This window comes from Xyrauchen texanus, chromosome 50 (assembly GCF_025860055.1).
Source record: "Xyrauchen texanus isolate HMW12.3.18 chromosome 50, RBS_HiC_50CHRs, whole genome shotgun sequence".
Classification (NCBI taxonomy): Eukaryota; Metazoa; Chordata; class Actinopteri; order Cypriniformes; family Catostomidae; genus Xyrauchen; species Xyrauchen texanus.
The window spans coordinates 4,023,880-4,047,412 of record NC_068325.1 but is presented as its reverse complement, the minus strand read 5'-3'; the positions used below and the strand labels follow the sequence as shown (position 1 = coordinate 4,047,412).

The window sequence follows — 23,533 nt, the reverse complement described above, 5'->3', positions numbered from 1 at the left end:
AAGACTGTACCAACATGCTATGTGAGCCGCTGTCTGACAGACTGTGAATGCAGATATTCACAGACAGAAAAAGAAGCCCTCGCGTGGGCATGTGAGAGGTTACATCTGTATGTTTATGGCTGGAAATTTGATTTGGTCATAACCACAAACCTTTAGAAGCCATATACATCCCTCACTCCAAACTTTGTTCTTGTATAGAGCAATGGGTCCTCCGATTACAACCCTATTACTTCAGAGTAGTATAGATAGGAAGGTGAACATAGCAGACCCATTGTCAGGGCTGTTAAGGGAAGATGTCAAAAACAGAGAAACATAAACACAGATCTAAGGAGTATATCGGATTTATTGCAGTAAACTCAACATCCAAAGCTCTGACTACAAGATAGGTAGAGGAACCCTCCGGTACTGACACAGAGTGGATAGAGGTACATGTGCGAAGGACATTTTGAGAACTGTAAAGCATATGCCCCAATAGCAAATGAGCTTTGTTGCATTGGTAATTTAGTCTGGTGGAACGCCAAAACTCATCACTGATGAAAGAATACAGATGGCACAGACTGAGGGTCTTGATTGGAAAAAAGAATTGGGAAAATATGTTACTGTGTAAGAGAGACACAGTAAGATGTCCAGCAAATGCATTTTTGGAAAAATGTACGTCCACCAAGTCAGGTGGTGTAATAATTTTATTGTCATGTAAACTGAGAAGACCCCTTTAAAATGAATGTGAAGTTTTACAAAATAGCAAATATTCTGACATTATGTAATATTTTGTTCAGGTCAAATGGTGTAACACCGAGAAACACTCAGAATTCTTGACTCAAAAATACTCTCTCAAATATTCAAGCTAAAGCACAAGGAAAGTATTTGACTACCTTTTACTTTATTGTAGCACCACAAGACATGTTGTAAGCCATTAAATTAATGTTTTGTTAAAAAAATTTTTTATGCTAGAATATATGTATGCAGATATGTATGAAACCAACATGGACTTAAAGATTACATTTTTACGAACTTGACGCGTGTTTTAAACTAGATTTTTAAAACGATTTTTCATTTTTATCACCATGGACAACCAAGACAACCAACAATGATTAATCTAATTATCTGATTCAATATTTATTTAATTACTATGCCAAGGACACAACAATAAGTATGATTATTTTATATACAGTATTTAAATGTATTCTTTTTCTGAAAAATATGTTGCTTATTTCTTTAGTTAGGCCAGTGAAAATGTTGTCAAGCCAAAATAACCTAACTACTGGCCCAACTGGAGTAAAAAGAAAATGATTGTTGAGCCCTGACTGAAGCCCAAACACTTCTTACAAACCCCCTATCCTTTCTCCACTAGCCTACCTCTTTGTTTACAAACTTGTGTTCAACTTTGATTGACGACTAAATATCGTTGGATGCCAGAAGAGCACTAGTCGGTCAGGAACCTTCTCGCAGCAGAGAGAAGGGTCTAAAGGTTGCAGCTGAAAGAATGAGACACCAATATAGGTCAAGAGGATGAATATATCATTCAAGCATGTTCTCTTTATAACTACTGCATTAATGACTGTGAGGGTAACAGGTTGTTCTCTTCACCCTGACTGCCCGCAGAGGTCAGTGGCGCATTGCTTTGGGAGGTCATCCATACTGTAGAAATGGTTGCTGAGACGTGTAAAAAAAAATAGTCATACAAGGTTTGGCAACAAGGAAAGTCAGACGAGAACTTTACAGACAGCACTCTAAATAGACTGAGAATGAGGTAAAGAGAGATAATGACTGCTCTCGTCCATCAAAACTCTAGTCATTTTGCTCCTAGCAAGAAGTCAGAATATGTGACGATAGTTTTTTCCCTCATTTTCTCATCCTGCAACAATCTACTCTTTGCAGCTGCATGACTCATATACCAATGCTTTTTATCCTTTTAAAAGAAATTACAGGTTTGCAGCTCATGAAACAATTTAAATAGGGCTTTTTGTTGGGTTAGAGTGCCCACTTTTCCAATGCTCTTAACTTGAAGTATTTTGTAATCTAATTACAATTTATCTTCCACTGTGTTTTCATCTTTGTTTTAGGCTGTGTCTGATGGGGTGTTGAAGTCCTCCTGGAAAGTTTGCATTTATGGGGTCAGAGTTTATAAACTCGATTTTATGTTTAAGAGTTTTTAGTGGAAAGAATGGACCTGTTTTGCAATTTCATATTTCTTTCTCTTTCTCAAAGCCACACATTAGGTGTGTAATTAATGCTTTATCTAGTATTTTATCATTATCGTGTGGCCACATATAATAATGGGAAATGTAGTTTTGTTGCACAAGGCTGTCGCTTCATAAACCAGCTAAAAGAGTCCTATTTCCTGACAAGTTTTATTGTTATTCTTTATTACCAGTGCAAAAATATTTATACAAACTAAACTGCATAGCCAACATCCACATATAAAACTAAATTAGAACAAATAATAATTGGCTACCACCAAGGGCGTATATTTGGCTGGAACATTGGGAGGGTTGCAGCGTGAAGCATCTACATGTTTCCATTATAATGGTAAAAATATGATTATTTGAGCACACACGAACACCACCACATTTGGGGGTGTGTCGATTTAAGAATCATGGCGGCAGCCAAGGGTGTAGATTCCAGGGGTTATGGGGGAGGAGGGAGGTCACCCCACACCCCCCTTTTCAAAAAAATGGAAATCTGTTAAAAATAATGATCAAATGAATTATTGTTCTACACTCCTAAGCCAAAAGAAATTTGAATAATGGGGCAAGCATACAATGGCAAAACATTAAGCTTTTAATGGTCTTAATCTCAAGTCATTGGTCAGGAAATAAGCAAGAACTCAACAAATAGATAAATTAACTGAATATTGGACAGTTTTTCCCTTTGATTTCTTTAAATGTTTAAGCCTTGTGTGTAAACTTGTGGGTTTACCTTCTCTATCATGCCTGGTTCCATTTTATAGCTTTTTATCAGGCCTTTGATGGGCTACATTAGGTATGGCAGATCACCAACTAATGACTAATCTTTTAAGAAGAAAAAGATTACTTCACAGAAGATATTTTTGGAAACTTTTGAACACCCAGACATGTTAGTTTAATCAGTATCATGATTTTACCTTTGCATTCAAGAAGGCTATATAAGTACATTTCCCTGTTTACAGCTTTTTCCAAAACAGTTAACTGCAGCAAAAGTTAATGAGCAAATGGTGGCACAGAAGTGCACCAGGAGTGCATTTGTTTAATTCTTGCTCATTTCCTGACCATTGATTTGTTGTGGAGACCATTTAAAGCTTGTTGGTTTGCCATTTTGGCCTTGGCCCATAAAACACCAAGTAGACTAAAAATGTGTTGATTACAATTTGTCAGCACACATCTGTAACAAAGTTACAGGAAGGGTGATCAAGGAGGACACAGGAAACGGGGTTCGAAACAGAAGGTAGGCTTTTTAATTGCCGTTTTCTATTTAACAATAAACACAACATACAGCACACTGGGTTGCTTTTTTGGGCTCTCTCTCTCCGACTGGAGGCTCGGAGTCTGCTCTTATGCCGCTCTCCTCGTGCTCACTGGAATTAGAGACAGGTGTTAGGCATAATTTAGCTCAGGTGTAAGCGCCCTTACCGCTTTCCTCTCCCGGACGGGCGCTTGACCACGCCCCCACTGCCACATACCCCCCACCGCCCAACTCAGGCCGGGGCGCCATCCGGCCTGCCTACCACTCCCCCCCCCCCCCCCCCCATTTCTGGAGAGAAAGTCGGTGACAGCCATCTGCACCCCCGGTCTGTGGACCACCTTGAATTTAAAGGGCTGGAGAGCCAGATACCAACGGGTGATCCGGGCGTTCGTATCCTTCATGTGGTGAAGCCACTGGAGTGGGGCGTGATCTGAGCAGAGGGTGAAGGCCCGCCCCAGCAGGTAATACCGGAGGGTGAGGACTGTCCACTTGATGGCCAGACACTCCTTCTCTACGGTGCTGTACTTAGTCTCCCTCAAAGAGAGCTTCCGGCTAATGTACAGCACTGGGCGCTCCTCCCCCTCCACCACCTGCGAGAGTACGGCACCCAGCCCTCTGTCTGAAGCGTCCGTCTGCAAAACAAAAGGGAGAGAGAAGTCAGGTGCATGCAAAAGCGGCCCCCACACAAAGTGCAGCTTTAATCTGTGTAAACGCCTGTTGGCACTGCTCCGACAATTGGACCGGATCTGGAGCCCCCTTTTTAGTGAGGTCAGTCAGCGGGCTGGTGACGTCCGAATAATTGGGCACAAACCTTCTGTAATAGCCAGCCAGCCCCAGGAACTGCCTCACCCCCTTCTTGGTCTTAGGTCTAGGGCAAGTCGCAATCGCCGCAGTCTTGTCAATTTGGGGACGCACCTGGCCATGACCCAAGTGGAACCCCAGATACCGTACCTCCACACGCCCAACCGCGCACTATTTTGGGTTTGCCGTGAACCCCGCCCGCCGCAGCGATCTCAGGACGGCCCTCAGATGTTGCATGTGCCACTGCCAATCGTTGCTACAAATGATGATATCATCTAGATAGGCAGCGGCGTAAGCAGTGAGCAGTCTGAGGATCCTATCCATGAGACGCTGAAACGTGGCTGGTGCCCCGAACAAACCGAAAGGAAGCGTCACGAATTGGTGTAATCCAAACGCCGTGGTGAAGGCCGTTTTTTCACGGGATATTGGTGTCAAGGGGATCTGCCAATAACCCTTCGTTAGATCCAAGGTCGAATAAAACAGAGCAGTACCAACCGATCGAGCAGTTCATCAACACAGGGCATTGGGTATGCGTCAAATTTAGACACCGCGTTAACTTTTCTATAATCCACACAGAATCGCACAGACCTGTCGCTCTTGGGAACAAGGACGACCAGGCTGGACCAATCGCTGTGGGATTCTTCTATTACTCCCATCTCAAGCATCGCGTCCAATTCTTCCCGAACTATTTTCTTTTTATGTTCGGGTAAGCGATAGGGGCGGCAACGTACCACCACGCCCGGCTCGGTCTCGATGTGGTGTTGTATGATGTTTGTACGGCCCGGAGCGGAGAAAACACATCTGCAAATTCTTTTTGCAACTCGGAAACCTCTGCGAGCTGGCGCGGTGAGAGGTGGTCTCCACAAGTAACCAGGGTGTTGAGATTGCGGGCTTTGTTTACATCCGGTCCGAGCTCCGCCCTCTCCGGAACTACCGTTCCACAGAGGCTGTCCCTTCTCTACACAATTTGAGGAGGTTGAGGTGATATATTTGACGTGCACCCCCTCTATCGTTACTTTTAACCTCATAATCGAGATCCCCTACTCGTTGTGTGACCTCAAAGGGTCCTTGCCACTTGGCGAGCAATTTAGAGCTCGATGTTGGGAGCAATACGAGTACCTTATCTCCCGGTGCAAATTCCCGTAGCTGAGTACCCCTGTCATACAGCCGGCGTTGGCGTTCTTGAGCCTGGAGCAAAATCTCCTGTGTTAATTGCCCCAGTGTGTGGAGTTTTGCTCTAAGATCAAGAACGTACTGAATTTCGTTTTTGCTATCCGAAGGTTCCTCCTCCCAAGTTTCACGGATGACGTCAAGGATCCCGCGTGGGCGTCGCCCATACAGCAGCTCAAATGGGGAGAACCCCGTGGAGGCTTGCGGAACCTCTCGTACTGCAAACAACAGGGGGTCCAACCACTTATCCCAATTCCTAGCGTCTTCGTGCACGAATTTACGAATCATATTTTTTTAGCGTCTTATTAAATCATTCCACTAGGCCATCTGTCTGAGAATGGTACACGCTAGTGCGAATCGACTTAATGCCCAACAGTTTGTAAAGTTCGCGAAGTGTTCGTGACATAGAAGTCGTGCCTTGGTCGGTGAGGATTTCTTTCGGAACCCCCACCCAGAAGATTATCCTGAAGAGTGCCCCTGCAACACTACGTGCTGAGATGTTGCTTAGAGGCACTGCTTCCGGATATCGCGTTGCGTAATCCACCAGGACTAACACAAAGTGATGTCCGCGTGCTCTCCGTTCTAATGGCCCGACGAGGTCCATTCCAATTCTCTCGAAGGGGACCGCAATCAATGGAAGGGGGCGCAATGGTGCTTTTGGGGTGGCCGGTGGGTTTACAAGCTGACATTCGCGGCACGCCGCACACCATCTGCGGACATCACCGCCAATGCCCGGCCAGTAAAAACGGGCTATTAGACTGAGAAGTGTCTTCCTTTCCCCTAGGTGACCGGCCATAGGATTATAGTGAGCCGCCTGTAAAATCATTTCCCGGCGGCTCCGTGGAATCAATAATTGTGTCACTTCCTCTTTTTTTTGAGCGTCCTGCGTCACTCTATATAGCTGATCTTTAATCAAGGCAAAATATGGGTATGAAGTGGCGATGCCCGGCCGGAGCTGTTGACCATCAATTACCCTCACTTGGTCGAGAGCATGTTTAAGGGTTTCGTCCCGCGACTGCTCTAGAGGAAAGTCCCCCTCAGGGAACTCCCTGAGAGGAGGGGCGGCCACCTCGCCCCTTCCCTCGTCATTCAAAGCAGCCGAGGACGGCCCCGGCTCCGCCTCCCCTGCCAAAGCATCGCACACCGCACACCTCTTTATGCAGGACCCATCCGCGCAAATACCCTCTAAAATATCTCTAAAATCCGGCCAATCAGTACCCAAGATTAGCGGATGAGTGAGACGGGAACTAACCGCTGCCTCCACACTATGGTTTCTTCCCCTGAATTTAATCGCCAAAATCACCATGGGATACTTGTGAACATCCTCATGCACACACCTCACCCTCACCACTTTAGCGAAACCCAAAGCCCCGGGTTGAACCAAGCGTTGGTGGATGGTGGTCTGATTGCAGCCGGTATCCAGCAAAGCTTGGTAAATACCCCCCCTGATCCTTACCGGAATCCGGTACGCTCCAGCCCGATCGGGGGCAGCCTGCGGGGCGTCAGAGACCCACACCACCATCCCCACCTCCATCAGCGGACACTGATCCCGGAAGTGGTCCGGGTCCCCACACCTCCAACAGGCCGGCCCAGGTATTACGCCCGCACTTGTGCTGGCGGGCACCCCCACCTGAGAAGGAGAGCGGCTGAAGGACGGGGAAGGGGAAGGAGCATTCTCCCAAGGCCGGGAAGCAGGTCGCAGATACACTCCACGCCTGCGCAGGGCAGGAACGGGCCCTGGGGAGAGAGCAGAGCGAGAGAACACAGGGGAGGGGGAGGAGGGGGGTGCAGAGACAGGGGAAGGGGCGAGAGAGAGAGAAGAAGAAGAAGAAGGCTTGTCCGCCCTCAGGATCGCCGCCAAATGGTCCTCCGCCAGCCGAACAGCTTCCTCCAGCGACGCCGGGCGGTGGCACTGGACCCACTCCGCCATTCTCCTGGGCAGCCGTTGCGCAAATTGCTCCAGCACCACCAGATCGAAGACTCCCTCGACGTAGTGGTCCCCCGCGAGCAGCCACCGCCGACAGGCGTCCCGGAGCCATTGAGCAAACGTGAACGGGCGATCGGACTTCTCTAGCTTCATGCCCCGGAAGAGCTGGTGATTCTCTTCCGGGCTCCGACCGACCCGTTGGAGAATGGCCCTCTTCAGGTCAGAGTAAGCCAGGAGGTTTGTCGCGGCAGTTGTTGTGCCGCGAGTTGAGCTTTCCCGGACAGGAGAGGAATTAGGCGGGCTGCCCACTGTTCGGGCGGCCAGCCCCAGATTTCTGCCGTCCGCTCGAACAAGTCGAGGAAGGCCTCAGGATCATCTGCTGCCCCCATCTTCTGTAACATGGGCGGGGGTAGCGTAGCGCGGGTGTCCGGGGTCGCGGCTGTGGCCGACGCAGTCTCCTGGCTAAGGAGGCTCCAGATGGCGAGCCGGTCCTCTGCCTGAGCCCGCATGATCTCGAAAAACCGTCGAACTTGGTCCTGCCGGAGCTCAAGCAGGGATTGCTGGTGGCTTTGATGTAACGTCGCGAGGGACTGGAGGACCTCCGCCAGCTGGGAGGACTCTATGGGGCGAACTTGCTCCATGCTTGGACGTGCTTGAAAAGGAATTTCCCGGGTTTCGGCACCAGTGTAACAAAGTTACGGGAAGGGTGATCAAGGAGGACACAGGAAACGGGGTTCGATACGGAAGGTAGGCTTTTTAATTGCTGTTTTCTATTTAACAATAAACACAACATACAGCACACTGGGTTGCTTTTTTGGGCTCTCTCTCTCCGACTGGAGGCTCGGAGTCTGCTTTTATGCCGCTCTCCTCGTGCTCACTGGAATTAGAGACAGGTGTTAGGCATAATTTAGCTCAGGTGTAAGCGCCCTTACCACTTTCCTCTCCCGGACGGGCGCTTGACCACGCCCCCGCTGCCACAACATCATAAAATGTAAACATCGTGTAAGCATATGAGTTTATATTTTGAATCATCTTAAACATGTTAGAATAATTACACATTCCATATTAGAAGACCTTGCTTAACACTTCCTTAACGCTTAAAGCCAAACATTGAAAGAAAATTTTGCATGAAGCTGTTCTAAATCTGCCTTTGACAATGGATGCAAAGCATACCGACACACACAACCATGATTTCTAAACCACACCATTGCCTGTTTCAAAGCTGGAATGCCATACTGCCATACCACTTGCCATACCACTTGACCGACTTGAAAGGGAATGGTAGTAATTGTGGTACTGGCATTATTTTATGCCAATTTAAATACAAAAAATAATTGTATGTCAGTTTTTGTTTTTTTGTTTTTATAAAGTAATATAATAGAATCTAATGAGAATCACCATTGAAAATAATAGGAATGACAAAAGAAAAAAAAATCCCCCAAAAAATCCCTAAAGTGCCCAAAAGAGAATTTGGAAAAAATGGGCTTAACTGTCATGAAAATGCTAGAAACTGTCACAATGCTAGAAATCTTGATGGTCCTAATACTAGGCTTAAGTTTGTATATGCAAAATATATTTTAATAATTATTTAGATTTTGGGGTGAAATACGACCATCGAATCAAGGTTTTTTTTTGTTTTCAAAAGCACAACTGCAGAAAGGTAAAAATCTTTCTCATGGCCTATGAAGCAAATGTTTAACAGCTCCTTGGGGGAAGGGTTACTGCCTATATAGCAGTAAATGTAGCTATGGTATAAATGTGCTGTGTTGCCATGGTGATATGATGCTCACTGCTGTGTTGGGCTCGATGAGGCGATACTGGAGCTCTCTGGCTTCATCCCAGAGTCCTAAAACACACAGCTGTGCAAGTTCACACACCTGCTGACCCAGGACATTTGCGAGGGCACAAACACATCCCACAGCTCCTACAACAAACACAGGAAGATCAGCCCTTAAATATACATCACGTTTTCAACATATCTTACATAAAACTGAAATTTGCCTAGAATGACCACATAAAGAAAACATTTCAAAAATTTGATGCCACCGTTTTTTCCTCTTCCTTTTCCTCTGGTCTGTTCTAATGAGGTCGCAAATAGCAGGGAAAAAATGCTAAATGCAACTAATTAAAAGCAACTATAACCATATGTTGTTGTTTTTTTTACCATAATTTTGGTGTTCCTGTATTTTTACTATGGTTTTACCACAAATATAATGTTTAAATTATGTTTACTGTAGTAAAACCATCATACATTTTTGACAGGGAACACAAGGTTTTGTGAGGGGAAGGCAAACTATTGCGAGGGAACACAAAACTTATTGTAAAAAAATATTCCCTCCTTGTCCTCTAGGGGTGCCGTACAATTCTGGCATTGTGTTGGTTTGATGTTAAATATAAAATCTGGCGTCTGGAGCAAAACCCATTGGAAACCATTCATGTAAACCACGGCCACTTTAAAAAATAAAACAGCTTGATCGACAGACTGACACAACAACATGATATCTGCCAACACTCACGATTTTACAGAGTGTTTCCTGTTTTTCAACCCCTCCTCCCACTGTACACCTGATTTATAATTTTTCCCGAAAAACTGTATTTCTCACGATTTTTCACATTCACACTTTCCCGCAAGATGCCACCCTGGGCGACTGCCCATGTCGCCCATGCCTAAATCTGCCACTGCCCAGAGGGATAATCACTGACATGCCAGCAATGTAGAGAGAGGAGTAAACAATTTTATTATAAATACCGCACCTGCATTCCAATCTACATCTTGATATAATCCCTCCTCATGTTCACGTAGCGTGTTTTTATGAGCTGAAAGTTAAAATGTGACGAGACTGCAGTAAACCCAACAGACTCGTGCAGAATGTGCAAACCATTTGCACATCACGAGCCGGCAGCGCTTCACTTTCTGTTAATTGCTTCGGTCAGACTGTGCGGATGACAGCCTACATTCCATGTTTCATTTGTTTCTTTTTGCTTTCAGAACAACACGTGATGTATTAACAAAAACACCACTGTACAGGTATTCAATGGAAAGGAGGAGGCGAGAACCGGCTTTTCAATATAAATAATAGTTTAATGATAAACTTAAAAGACAACATAAACACACACATAAAGGACATGTCCGTTAACAATCTCTCTCTCCCGCACGATCCCCTGCAGTCGACCTTTATCCCTCACGGTGGCTCAGTATGTATAATTAGCCTAATAATACATCGCCCCCCCCCTCTTTCACTGGGGGAGGACATGCTTTACGTCTAGTCTGCCGGCAGGTCATCCCCATCTACCTGGACGAGGGAGGGGACAAGGGGAGGGAAACAGAAATAATTAAAATGGGGGGGTACTTCCAGTAACAGTGTAGTACCCCCCCAAAAAACACTGTAAAATTTAAAAGAGTGAAAATGCCAACGCAGAGTGACAGTGAGAGAGAGAGAGGAGAGAGAGATGAAAAAAAATAAATCTTACTCGCCAGTTCTCCGATACGCCGCAGATTGTTCCTCGGCCACTCCTCCAGCGGATCAGAGGCAGTCCTCCAGCCCCTGGCGAAGAAATATTTAAGATTCCACACAATTTTGTGATCAGTCATCATATAAGCAAATTTCTGACATTAACTTTGTTAACTCATAACACAAAAAGACAGGTTTTCTTTCATTAAAATACTTTAAATTCACATGCAGGATCATGATTATATCATAATCATCGGGTTTTGCACAAAATTACACATATAATTTAAGATGTTAACTATTGTCAACATTAAGCTGGGTCACACAAAAAATGTACAAAACGGTGAAAATGTCACATGAGTATTATAATACTCTAAAGTATGTTATAAAGGTGTGTATGTTGTGTTTTACTTGATTACACATATGTAAATGGTGCATTTAATGCAAATGCAAACAAATGATCATTAACACACCTCTAAACAGTACGTTACCATACTTCTCAAGAGTAGTCCACATCTTCACTGTGTGTAAATGGAGTGGCAATGGGAGGGTAAATGCCACTGATGTCCAGCCTCTGAACAGCATTTTGACATTTCCATGTTGAAACTGCTGATCTTCTACATAGAAGACTGAAATTTCGGATAGCAAACATGCCACTTATTTTGATCCATCTGTAGAGAAAACAGATATGGTAAAAGAAACAGTTAACTCTGGCATTTGCTGTACCATGCAGTAAATAACTCTATATATTGACAATGTTTGGGGAGTGAGAGCATATCTCTAATAGATTTGGTCATAAATAAAAACATATAAATAAACCAATGGCATTAAGTGAGAATATGATATAAAATACTATTGAGAAGTTTATATATCCTATGGTGTGACATAATACACTCCATCTAAATTTATTTTAAACAGCATTTTGCTAATTCTTATCTAATTATTATGCAAGCAGCTTTTATTACCTCCTATTAACAGACTGAATGGAATATTAGTAATGTTACAAATTAATTTGCCACACTGCAGGGTCAAAATGAAAAAGCAAAGGCAAAATGAAGATTAAAATTGGTGTAAAAAGAAACGTTGACCAGTCACAGTAGCTAAAATATACACTTTCCCTTGTTTACATTAATTTACATTTTCACCTAAAATCTGTCAATAGACTTGATATGCGTTAACCACCCAAGTATAAATTTGCACAGCCCGTAAATTTAGCTTAAATATGTTGATTTTCATGCTATAATGCATAAAAAATGTAGTTGCGATAACTTTGTTTTGCATACATGTAGTTGCAATAACTTTGTTCCCCTTCTGTCACTCTCTCGACGTTGTGTCGCAGAAGCGACACTAGGGGTTTCTCTTGAGCGCCGAAATATGCCTCTGACTTATGAAAAAAGGCCAATGAGAAGTTGGCAGACAGTATTTGTATACCCCGCCCCCGGACATACGGGTATTTAAGAGGGCAAATACGGGAGTTCATTTGGAACATTTCTTCGGAGTCGATGGTCGTGCATGCAGTCTGCTGCGAGTCACACACCAGTTCCTGTTATTCCTCTGATGCTCTGCATGCTGTTGGATTCGACGGTGCATAACAGCGGCTTTCTTCTTCCTTGCACGGCTGTGCATTGTTGCCACTGGGCGCGCAGACAACTCGAAAGAGTTCCATATAAAAGAGTGATTTTATTTAAAATAATATTTCCTCTAAAAGAGCAAAACACAGCGGCGTTGAATGTCCTTTTCAGTATGCCTTTCCGCCCCTGTGTTTTTCCTGGATGCGTTAGAGTGCTCTCTGCTTCAGACGGCCACAGGCATTGTCTCGTGTGTCTGGGCAGCGATCACACCGAGGCTGCGTTTGTGGATGGTTCATGCTCTCACTGCGAGAACATGACCATGACAACGTTGCGGTCGCGGCTTGCTTTCAACAGAAAGCAAGCCACTCCAGCTGCCCCACATTGCTCCTTCTTCCCACAGGATTGAGTACGATGCGGCTGGCGCTGGAAGCGATCTGGGGATGGCAGCGGATGCAGTTCCGCCGGGTACGCCCCCTCGGACCACCCACCCCCCGGCACGCTCGTTGACTCCCGTCCGTGCTCGAGGAAACAGCGGAGAGCCTCACAGCCAGTCTGCCTATCCTCTCGAGCTCGAAGCAGATGAGCTCGCCGCTGCATTGGAGAGTGCAGCATCTGATGCTGAGGACTTCCCTGGGCTGCCGCTTTCGGGCCGGCACGCCCAGGCTGAGACCGACGCGCATATGACCGACATGCTTTCCTGGGCCGCCGCTAGCATGGGGCTGGATTGGAACCCTCCATCCTCCCCACAGCCATCACAGATGGATGACTGGTTCCTGGGGTCCGTGCGCGGCTCACAGCTTCGCCCCCACTCGGTCCCGTTTTTCCCGGAAGTGCACGATGAGCTGACGTCATAGTGGAGAGCACCCATCTCCACTCGTCACAGCGCCACTCGCTCATCCGCTCTCACTAACCTCGACTGTGGAGCCCACGGATACACGCCGATTCCCCAGGTGGATAGGGCGGTTGCACTCCACCTATGCCCCGGAAACCCTACCACCTGGTGGGGCCACCCTGTACTCCCCTCCAGGCCCTGTAGGATAACATCCTCGCTGATTGCGAAGGACTACAGCACCGCTGGACACGCCGCTTCCGCCCTGCACGCCATGGCCCTCCTGCAAGTCCACCAGACCAAGGTGCTCAGAAACATGCACGGGGGAGGCCCTGATCCTGATGTGCTGCAGGAACTGCGCTCAGTGACCGACCTCACCCTAAGAGCTACAAAGGTCACAGCGCAGTCACTCGGGCAGGCGATGGCCACGCTCGTGGTCCAGGAACGTCATCTGTGGTTGAACTTGGTCGAGATGAGTGAAACCGACAAGACTCGCTTCCTGAACGCTCCTGTCTCCTAGTTCGGCCTCTTCGGCAACACCATCTCTCATATCATGCCCCGCTGCAAACCTGCCGCCCCGGGCCATGCCCCGTCTGCTCGCTGAGAGCATCCCCCTGTGGCTAAGAAACACTCTGCTCTCAGCCACATCGTTGAGCACTCCGCAGGAGGCGCACGGCCCCTGTCTCATGGACCCCCTCGAGGACCCTAGCGGGGGCTGCGGTCCCCACATTCTCAATAAAAGAGCTTTGTCTCTGGCTCACCTGGCCCGCAAATGCCATTCTCACGGCACTTTGCTTCCAGATCTCAACAGTCCCAGCTCCCTGAACGCGGTACCTCCGCCCTCAGCCCCACGACTGTTCCCCGGTCGGCCGGTTCAGACGAGTCTAGAGGACACCAACATCGGACCTCCTCCTCAGTCACGAACCCGCCCCCTGCCGGGCGCACGGAGCAAGGTAAGTGCTTTGAGTTTGTTCTCAGCACCAAAGCCTCGGGACACACCCTTGCCTCCCGACGCCACACTACCTGCTCCGCCCCGCTGCCAAGTCCCGCCGGGTAATTCCAGAATACTCGTCCCCTTGGTGACCCTGGCACGGAGTTTAGAGGTGTGACTTTCACTGCCCAACCCATCACGCTGGCTGCACCGGACCATTCGACTCGGTTACGCAATTCAGTTTGCCAAGCCCCCGCCCCCCTTCGCAGGCGTCCGTTTTTCTGCAGTACACGGTGAACATGCCAATTCCCTGCGCATGGAAATTGCCTCTCTTTTACTCAAAGATGCGATAGAGCCCGTCCCTCCAACCGAAATGAAGAAGGGTTTCTACAGCCCTTACTTCATTGTACCCAAGAAAGGCGGCGGCTTACAACCGATCTTGGACCTGCGAGTTTTCAACCGGGCTCTTCTCAAACTCCCGTTCAAAATGCTCACGCAGAAACAGATTCTGATCTAGATTGGTTCGCAGCGGTAGACCTGAAGGACGTGTACTTTCACGTCTCGATTCTGCCGCGACATAGACCCTTCCTACAGTTCACGTTCGACGGCCAGGCGTATCAGTACAAAGTCCTCCCCTTTGGCCTGTCTCTGTCCCCTCGCGTCTTCACGAAAGTCGCAGAGGCAGCCCTTGCCCTGCTCCGAGAAGCCGGCATCCACATACTCAACTACCTCGATGACCGGCTCATCCTGGCCCCCTCGCGAGAGTTACTATGCGCGAACAGAGACCATGTGCTCAGGCACCTCAGCCATTTGGGACTTCAGGTCAACTGGGAAAAGAGCAAGCTCACCCCAGTTCAGAGCATCTCTTTTCTCGGCATGGAGTTAGACTCAGTCTCAATGTCAGCATGTCTCACCAACGAGCGTGCACAGTCGGTGCTGAAATGCCTCGCTTCCTTCAAGCCAGGCACTGTGGTCCCTTTAAAACGTTTCCAAAGGCTCCTGGGGTATATGGCATCCTCCGCGGCGGTCGCGCCGCTGGGGTTGATGCATATGAGACCACTTCAGCACTGGCTTCAGATGTGTGATGATCCCCACCACCTGCCGCCAGACACTCAAATCCTGGACAGACCTCTGCTTTCTGCGGGCAGGAGTACCCTTGCAGCAGGTGTCCTGACACGTCCTGGTCACGACAGACGCCTCCAGATCGGGTTGGGGCGCCGTGTGCAATGGGCACGCAGCCGTGGGCCATTGGAAAGGGGCCCCGCTGCGCTGGCACATTAACTGCCTAGAGTTGCTGACTGTTTTTTTTGCCCTGAGGAAGTTTCTCCCCTTACTTCGGAACAAACATGTCCTGGTCAGGTCAGACAGCACCGCAGTGGTGGCGTACATAAATCGCCATGGCGGAGTACGCTCCCACCACATGTCACGACTCGCCTGTCATCTCCTCCTTTGGAGCCAGCAGCAACTCAAGTCGCTGTGTGCCACTCACATCCCCGGCAACCTCAATGTGATAGCAGACGCACTGTCACGACAACGCTTGCCCAGTGGAGAGTGGAGGCTTCACCCCCAGTCATTCCAGCTGATTTGGGAACGGATCGGCAAGGCCCAGGTAGACCTGTTTGCCTCCCGAGAAACTTCCCACTGCCCGCTCTGGTATGCCCGAATAGAGGCTCCCCTCGGGGCAGACGCATTGGCACACAGCTGGCCCACGGGGCTGCACAAGTACACATTCCCCCCAGTGAGCCTTCTTGCACAGGTGCAGTGCAATTTCAGGGAGGACGAGGAGCAAGTCACCTTAGTGGCCCCCTATTGGCCCACTCGGACTTGGTTCTCGGATCTCACGCTTCTCGCGACAGCCCCTCCCTGGCGAATTCCCCTGAGGAAGGACCTTCTTTCTCAGGGATGGGGCACGCTCTGGCATCCGCACCCAGACCTCTGGAACCTCCACATCTGGCCCTTGGACGGGACGCGGAAGAGCAAGCCGGTCTACCATCGACCGTCGTGGACACAATCAACCAAGCCAGAGCCCGTATTGCCCGGGTAGAGTCGGTATTGTCTCGTGTTCTCTCAGGTCCGAGACCGTAGAACTCGGTAACACGCTGATGAACTGGCCGGGTGAATCGCTTGTGCCTAGCGCCCTTTCCCTCAGCTGAGGTAAAATAGTGCGCCTTTTTTCCAAGGAGATCCCACCTCTCGGATCCCTGGTTGATTCCTCCCTAGCCCTCATGGGTCCGCAGTTCAGCGGGGGAACTCGCCGACCCAATCCACTACGGGCACTTAATCTACCCTGTACTGGAATAGGTGCTCCACAGGTTAAAGGCCTCCTACACGGACTCCCCCTGTGTGTAATCTCTGCGGTACTGTCCCCTCATGAGTGGACTCCTGTGTCTCCCTTAGGCAGTTCCAGCTGTCTTGGTCGCCGTGCTGTAGCAACTCCCCCCTCTACAAGGCTGGATCTACCACTGCGCCAACATTCCCACATAGGACCTAAGCGGCCATGTGATGTATTTGCCACCTTTACCTCCCCTGCAGGGTAGGTGTGGTCTCAGCAGGGTCTTCTCCCCCTGAAAGAATAGGAAACTGGGTAAGACCCCCTTCCCCGGCCGTGATTGCTCTATGCGAGAAACATAGAGAGAAAAGAGGCCCAGCCAGGCTTGGCCCGCTCCCAGGTTGGCAAGCATCACCTTGTTCCCCTCACTAGGGTAACCAGAAGGATTCTGATGACTTTATTGGGGCATTGGGGAAGGGTACGTGCAGCCTGATACAGCTGTTCGCTTTTGCATGTAAGAATACCTGCCCGCTTTTGTATCAGCAGTTCTCGTACACGGCCCAGCACATGGCATGATTTAAGTGGGACCCTAGTGTCGCTTCTCTGACACAACGTTGAGAGAGCAACAGAAGGGGAACGTCTAGGTTACGTATGTAACCTCCGTTCCCTGATGGAGGGAACGAGACATTGTGTCCTCCCCACAATGTCGCTGAGCCGAGCCACTGTTGTGGCCGGACCATTTCCGGCTCCTCAGAAAAATCCTGAATGAACTCCCGTATTTGCCCGCTTAAATACCCCTATGTCCGGGGGCGTGGTATGCAAATACTGTCTGCCAACTTCTCGTTGGCCTTTTTCAAAAGTCAGAGGCATATTTTGGCGCTCAAGAGAGACCCCTAGTGTCGCTTCTCCGACACAACGTCTCGTTCCCTCCATCGGTTCCATCCTAGACGTTTTGCATACCAGTCAGCCTTTCACAAGTAAAAACTTTCACAATCTGAAAACTGGTTAGAAACAGTCTCACAACTCAATATTATATGCATGTATCTCGTTTTTAGTACGCAGTTCCTATATTATGATCAATTTTAACGTTTTACCGTTTCCTCTTTCCCGCGCATGCCCAGAAGCCTTTCTGTCGGCAAATTTCTAAACCTAGGATGACAGAGGAAGACTCATTCATATTCATGATAAAAGTCCGACCTGATTGGACGAATTAGTATAATATAATATAATAATTCTCTACTGATCACTACATGCACTGAAAACAAAACTAAATAACAAAAAACAAATTGTAGTCAAGTAAACACAGAAGAAAAGATGAAGTACTTTCAACACCGAGCATGTTAGTTTAAGCGTGAACTTGAAAATATTACATAAATTCTACATTTGTACTTAAATTAAAACAAGTAAACATTACATTTCTAGCTTATAAGGAAATATTATTCATGATTGCTTTTTATCTTTAGTGCGTCATCATGTATCAGTCTTAAAGTAGAAAACCTTGTCATATTTATTCACTAATTTGAGTATATTTTCAAATGTAAGTAAAATAAGTATTTTATTTTCAAAGCTGGTGTTCCCAGCATACACTGAACTTCAATAATTAACGAGCTTGCATGGTTTTACTGTTTACGAGTTTATTTACACCGTTTTTATTGTTGAGTTTGCTGTTACGTTTGGAAAGTTTTTGTTTTATTAAGTCTGAAGTTAATTTGCTACTCAAAACCACCTTTTATTGTTACCGTCATCATGTTCTGCAAAAGTGTAATTAAGAAAATCGTATAATTATTTTCCAGTGTGGTCTGTTTATATTGCTCTCCAACCTCATTCATTGTGAATCAGTGTGAGCCATAAATTGAATTTAGTAGTCAACAGTGGTGTTTTCATACTGCCCCTCAAGCTTGATATCTTACGATTCTGCGAACTTACTTCAAATTCAATGTGAAACTGTGTTGGTGAGATCAATCACTGCAAGGCCATTGTGCTACAACTGTTTACATTGGTGGACAAATGCTATTTGTTTACTATTATTACAATATTATTATTTTGAAACTAAAGTAGGTTTGTCTTCACATTTCCATTTTATTCTCCTCCGACTTTCATATATAACACAGCCTCATACTGTACTTACAATGTCATAAAACATAAATAGCATATCCATCACATTGTCAAACAAAAACAATAAATAAAATGAATGCAAATATAATTTTAACAAGTAATGTAAACATGGATAAAGGACAGTGCACATGCAAGTAAGGATGAATCTACATAATAACAGTGGAATAATGTTAATATATATGTGCCCTGATGCAAAACAAAAAGCTATTAGTTCAAATTCCAACTTTCAGACATCTAAAACACACAAATGAAACATTTTCCTAACGCTTTGCACATCACACGGATATCACTATTACATTTCTTTATACATATTTAAATATGATAGCCTATTCCTAACAACATTTGAACGTATTTTCAGAATATTCTAATACATATAATACATTATGAAATATATTTTAAACAATAGATACAATTATTATTATTATTTTTGTAATTAAAATGTTAAAACATGTCTCTTAACACCATTATGCACTGACGCAGGATGCACATGATTATTTGGGGGTTTTGATTGACGCATGTGATGAATGGTCCAAACTTGGCAAATGACACCTGTAAGAGATGAAACATAGAATCAAACTCAATCATTACTGTATCCTCCTTACACATAAATAAATACAGTTGTCGACATAGAACTTGATGTGAGCATGAGTTTACCTGCATCTATTCCCAGAAGTATCGCAGATACCAAATAGTCTCATTCTTCAGCTGAGGTCCAAACAGAGGGTTTGTTTGGGCCAGTATAGCTACCAACCAGCTAGGAACACATGGACGCAAACACAACATTTAAATGAATCATATACAGCACACATTTAAGTAATCGGGGCATCAGCTGATAAAAAACCAAACATAATTTGAACCAGCATCCATTGAAAAATGATCATAGCTGAACATGTTTCCATTGATCATGGTGTAATTATCAGGGGTGTATCCTCCCCCCAAACCCCCTGGAATCTGCACCCCTGAACAAGAGGATAACAGACTGCTTTGGATGGACGGATGCTATACAATACAATAAATAAATAAAAAAATATTACTTTACTCACAATAAATAGCAGCAAACGGCGGTGAGCACCAGACTGGTTATGATGACACTGTAATTGTAAAACACTTCAATCACAAAAACAACGCAGATGCAGTAGGGATAATAACATTGAACTGATATAATGTAATATAACGCGTTCATGTAAAGATGGATGAATTGCTCGGCCAGTTCCAGCATCATTCCTCACCCTCTGTTTGGTCCTTTCGGGACAAAAAACGGAGCGACAACCCCCACCAAACCCCACAGCGTGGTGAAGCAGATCATGGGTAACGCCAGCGAGTGATACACCATTGCGACAACACAGCGTTTATAGAAATAAAATGTATGTATAAAGAAACTAGGCTTTTTAATACAATTCTATAAGCACGACTCCTTGTTAATCCTGTGCACACGCCTTCCTCTTCCTGATTGGACCGATGTCACTCAAAGGCTGTACGGTATTGGTTGGACAGAGCTGTCATTTAACCTGAATCATCCCTTACTTCTTTGACGTAATGACGTTAACGTCACTCAGAACAGGCAAGCCATTGGAAGCTTTTTATTTACCGTTTTTCATACATACACTTTGCTGAACAGAAACTGATTAAAAATTATAATAACGATGATAAGCAAACAAAATCTAACATAAAACAAAGACAACCTGAGTAAACACACCATTTTTAAATGGTAATGTTATTTACTGAAGCAAATCCAACACTAACTGGGTCTGTGTGAAAAAGTATTTCCCCCCACCCCAGTTACTAAATCCCCAAATCTATGAAACTGCATTCATAATGAAGTTCCTCTGGACTAGACACACCCTGGCCTGATTACTGCCAGCCCTGTTCAATCAAATCAACACCTAAATAGAACTTTTTCAGCTGCATGAAGTTGGCTAAAGGCCTCACCCAGTAGCACACTATGCCAAGGTCAAAAGAAATTCCAGAAATGATGATGAGGAAAAAGGTGATTGAAATACATCAGTCTGGAAGGGGTTACAAAGCTATTTCAAAGGCTCTGGAACTCCAAAGAACCACAGTGAGAGCCATTATTTCCATATGGAGAAAACGTGTATCAGTAGTGAACCTTCCCAGAAGTGGCCGCCCTACCAAAATTTCTCCAAGAGCACAGCGACGACTCATTTAGAAAGTCACAACAAAAAAAAAAAGCCAAGGACAACATCCAAGGAACTGCAGGCCTCTCTCACATCAATAAAGGCCACTGTTCATGCTCCACTATTAGAAAGACACTGGTCAAAATTGGCATCCATACGAGGCGAAAACCACTATTAACCCAGAAGAACATTAAGGTTAATTAATCTGAACATTCAGATTAATTCATTCATCTGAATTTTGCCAAAAAACACCTTGATGATCCTCAAACCTTCTGGGACAATGTTCTATGTACTGATGAGTCGAAAATTTAACTGTTTGGAAGACAGGGGTCCCGCTACATCATACCTATGATCAAGCATGGTGGTGGTAGTGTGATGGTGTGGGGATGCTTTAATGCTTCTTGCGACTTGCAATAATTGGGGAAACATGAATTCTGCTCTCTACCAGAAAATCCTTAAGGAGAACATCCGTTCATCGGTCTGTGAGTTGAAGCTCAAGCGCAACTGGATTATCCACAAAGACAATGATCCAAAGCACAGGAGTAAATCCACTTCTGAATGTCTCAAAAGAAGCAAAATTTAAAGTTCTGGAGTGGCCTAGTCAATGTCTTGACTTGATCGCGATGGAGATGCTGTGGCAGGACCTTAAACGGGCATTTGTTATTTATAATGCTCAAAAACCAGTAGTTCTGCAAAGAGTGGGCCAAAATTCCACCACAGCATTGTGAAAGACTGATCTCCAATTATCGGAAGCGTTTTACTTGCAGTTGTTACTGCTAAAGGTGGCACAACCAGCTATTAAGTTTAAAGGGGCAGTTTGTTTTTCACATGGGTGATACTGTATGTGTTGGAAAACTTTTTTCTTCAATAAAAACAAAATATATATATACTTAATATATAGTTATATAACTATATATATAATCTATAAAATTGATTTACTGCTTCCGTATTTTTAAATGTTATTATTATTTGACTATTATTAATTTTCCTCAAAAACATACAAATAAATACACACAAATAACAAAGGCATGGAACATACAGGTATTTTGATATTTTGGCTGTATAGAGAAAAAAATAGCTATAAATTATATCCATAAAAGGTGATAATAGATACTGATGAGATCATAATCCGTACTAACATGAAATGTTTAAATCTGTGAATTTATGCCCTGCTTTTAAGATTTATGTGTGTTATTAAAAATAAATTATGTAATAAACCACAGCAAGCCCTTCTAATATGTAATTAGTTGTAATAACAGCAAATCTGACAAAACTAAACAATAGTTTTTAAATATATTATTAAAGTGAAGTTGGAATAAACTATTGTGTATGCTAAATAGTTTACTATAACTGACACTTAGAAAAGTAGTCTATATATAATGTATATATATATTCGTTTAAATTTCCTACTTTGTTAATTTTTATATCCTAAACTACAATCCTTAGATAGTTATTTGCACCTCAGTATGAATGTCCATAAATGTGTATATATATATATATATATATATATATAATATTAAAATAATAATATAATTGATTTCTTTTATTGAATTTAACTACATCTTTCAAAGCATGTTAGTAGTTAAAATCTAGTAGAAATTTCAAAAATGCTACCTGAGATTAGGATTTGATCCAATTTATCTAAAGATAGGCTTTTAAATTATATTGAATTGTGGGACAAAACTGCATGTATGCCTCTTATGTTTTAACATTGTTTAGAGAGCAAAACATTAACACTTCTTGTCCACTAGAGAGCAGAAATGATTAGACAGTAAGAGCATAGAGAAAAGCGTCTTTTCTCCTTGTCACAACAGAATTCAGAACAGTGACTAAGTGCACACCAGATACTATTTATTTATTAGAGATGGACCACTTCTATTCAAATTATTAGGATAAATTGGAATGCTTAACCAAGAAGCTCTCGTGCCCAACGGTCAACGGATGTAGAAAGGAAGTCCCACATTACACGTAAAAGAGCCAATCACCTTTTAGATACAGACATCACCTGTCAATCAACTCGAGAACAAGCATGTGCATTAGCTATACAAGCCAGGAAAATTATATATTTTTTTTGTTTTTTCAGTTTTCCCCATTCAAGCTGCACTGGCATGACTGGAAATAGCCTCCCGAGTGTGTTCCAAACTGACTTGCTAGTAAGACTTAGGTGCAAACTGCCACACAGCACCTCTATTTGCACTCAAATCCACAAAATTCTCAGCAAGTCCACTGTATTTTGCAAAGTGAGCAGAATATCCAGATGGCAAGCGGAAGTGCGATTGGTTGGCATTTTGTGTGTAGCCGATCCCTGCTTGCTTGTGTGTCATGCAGTTAGTTTTATTGCTTTTTAAATGGTTAATGGTCAATGGTTAGTTAATGGTTAGTTAATGGTTATCCTATTAATCAATTTTTATCTAAAACAACAATGTTATGATCAGAAACCACTTGCAAAGCAAAGCGCTCCATTCTCAAATGCTGCTTCAATCGGCTGCCTACAGAAGGATTGACAGAATGATCTATTTGAAAAAAACTGGAATAATTTGTTTGTGAGCTCTTTTCACTTAATTGGCAAGAAGTCAACAGCGGGGATTAAGCAAGTACAAGCCTCCCCCCATTATTTATACCATGATCAATGGAAACATGTAAATGCTTCACACTTCACACCCAATTTCCAAGCCAAATCTACGCACTTCAGTGTGTGTACATGTGCTGAAATTTCATTAGAAATTTTGTCCAGAACTTTTTCTATTCAGCATTTGCCTTTGTGAATGCTTCACATATCGAGTATAAAAAGGAACAGTGTTTTTCCTAAACTGTCTGCGAGTAGTGACAATGTTTTCAACTGTTTTCATGCCGTGATGCTAAATGGATAAATTCTACAGTGAAAGACCATAATTA

At 44.8% G+C, this 23,533-nt stretch overlaps 1 protein-coding gene and 1 pseudogene across 1 annotated transcript; both read right to left on the bottom strand.

The window, feature by feature from the left end:
* Nucleotides 1-1,431: 1,431 nt before the first annotated feature.
* LOC127640965 (4-hydroxy-2-oxoglutarate aldolase, mitochondrial-like) lies at nt 1,432-19,163 on the bottom strand (annotated as a pseudogene).
* Nucleotides 18,428-19,952, bottom strand: atpv0e2 (ATPase H+ transporting V0 subunit e2). The gene is made up of 4 exons (XM_052124348.1): nt 19,733-19,952; nt 19,547-19,594; nt 19,158-19,257; nt 18,428-19,052 (listed from the first exon to the last, which is right to left on the bottom strand). Exons 1-3 carry the CDS (start codon nt 19,834-19,836, stop codon nt 19,164-19,166), a joined length of 246 nt encoding a protein of 81 aa, XP_051980308.1. The 5' UTR covers nt 19,837-19,952; the 3' UTR covers nt 18,428-19,052; nt 19,158-19,163.
* Nucleotides 19,953-23,533: the final 3,581 nt, after the last annotated feature.

What these genes read in the sequence shown, in the direction of transcription:
- atpv0e2 (XM_052124348.1), bottom strand. Translation starts at nt 19,836, where the DNA reads ATGGTGTATCACTCGCTGGCGTTACCCATGATCTGCTTCACCACGCTG. An exon ending in CCGAAAGGACCAAACAGAGG is followed by an intron (nt 19,595 to 19,732) that starts GTGAGGAATGAT and finishes TTACAATTACAG; the next exon opens with TGTCATCATAACCAGTCTGG. An exon ending in GCCGTTTGCTGCTATTTATT is followed by an intron (nt 19,258 to 19,546) that starts GTGAGTAAAGTA and finishes ATGTGTTCCTAG; the next exon opens with CTGGTTGGTAGCTATACTGG.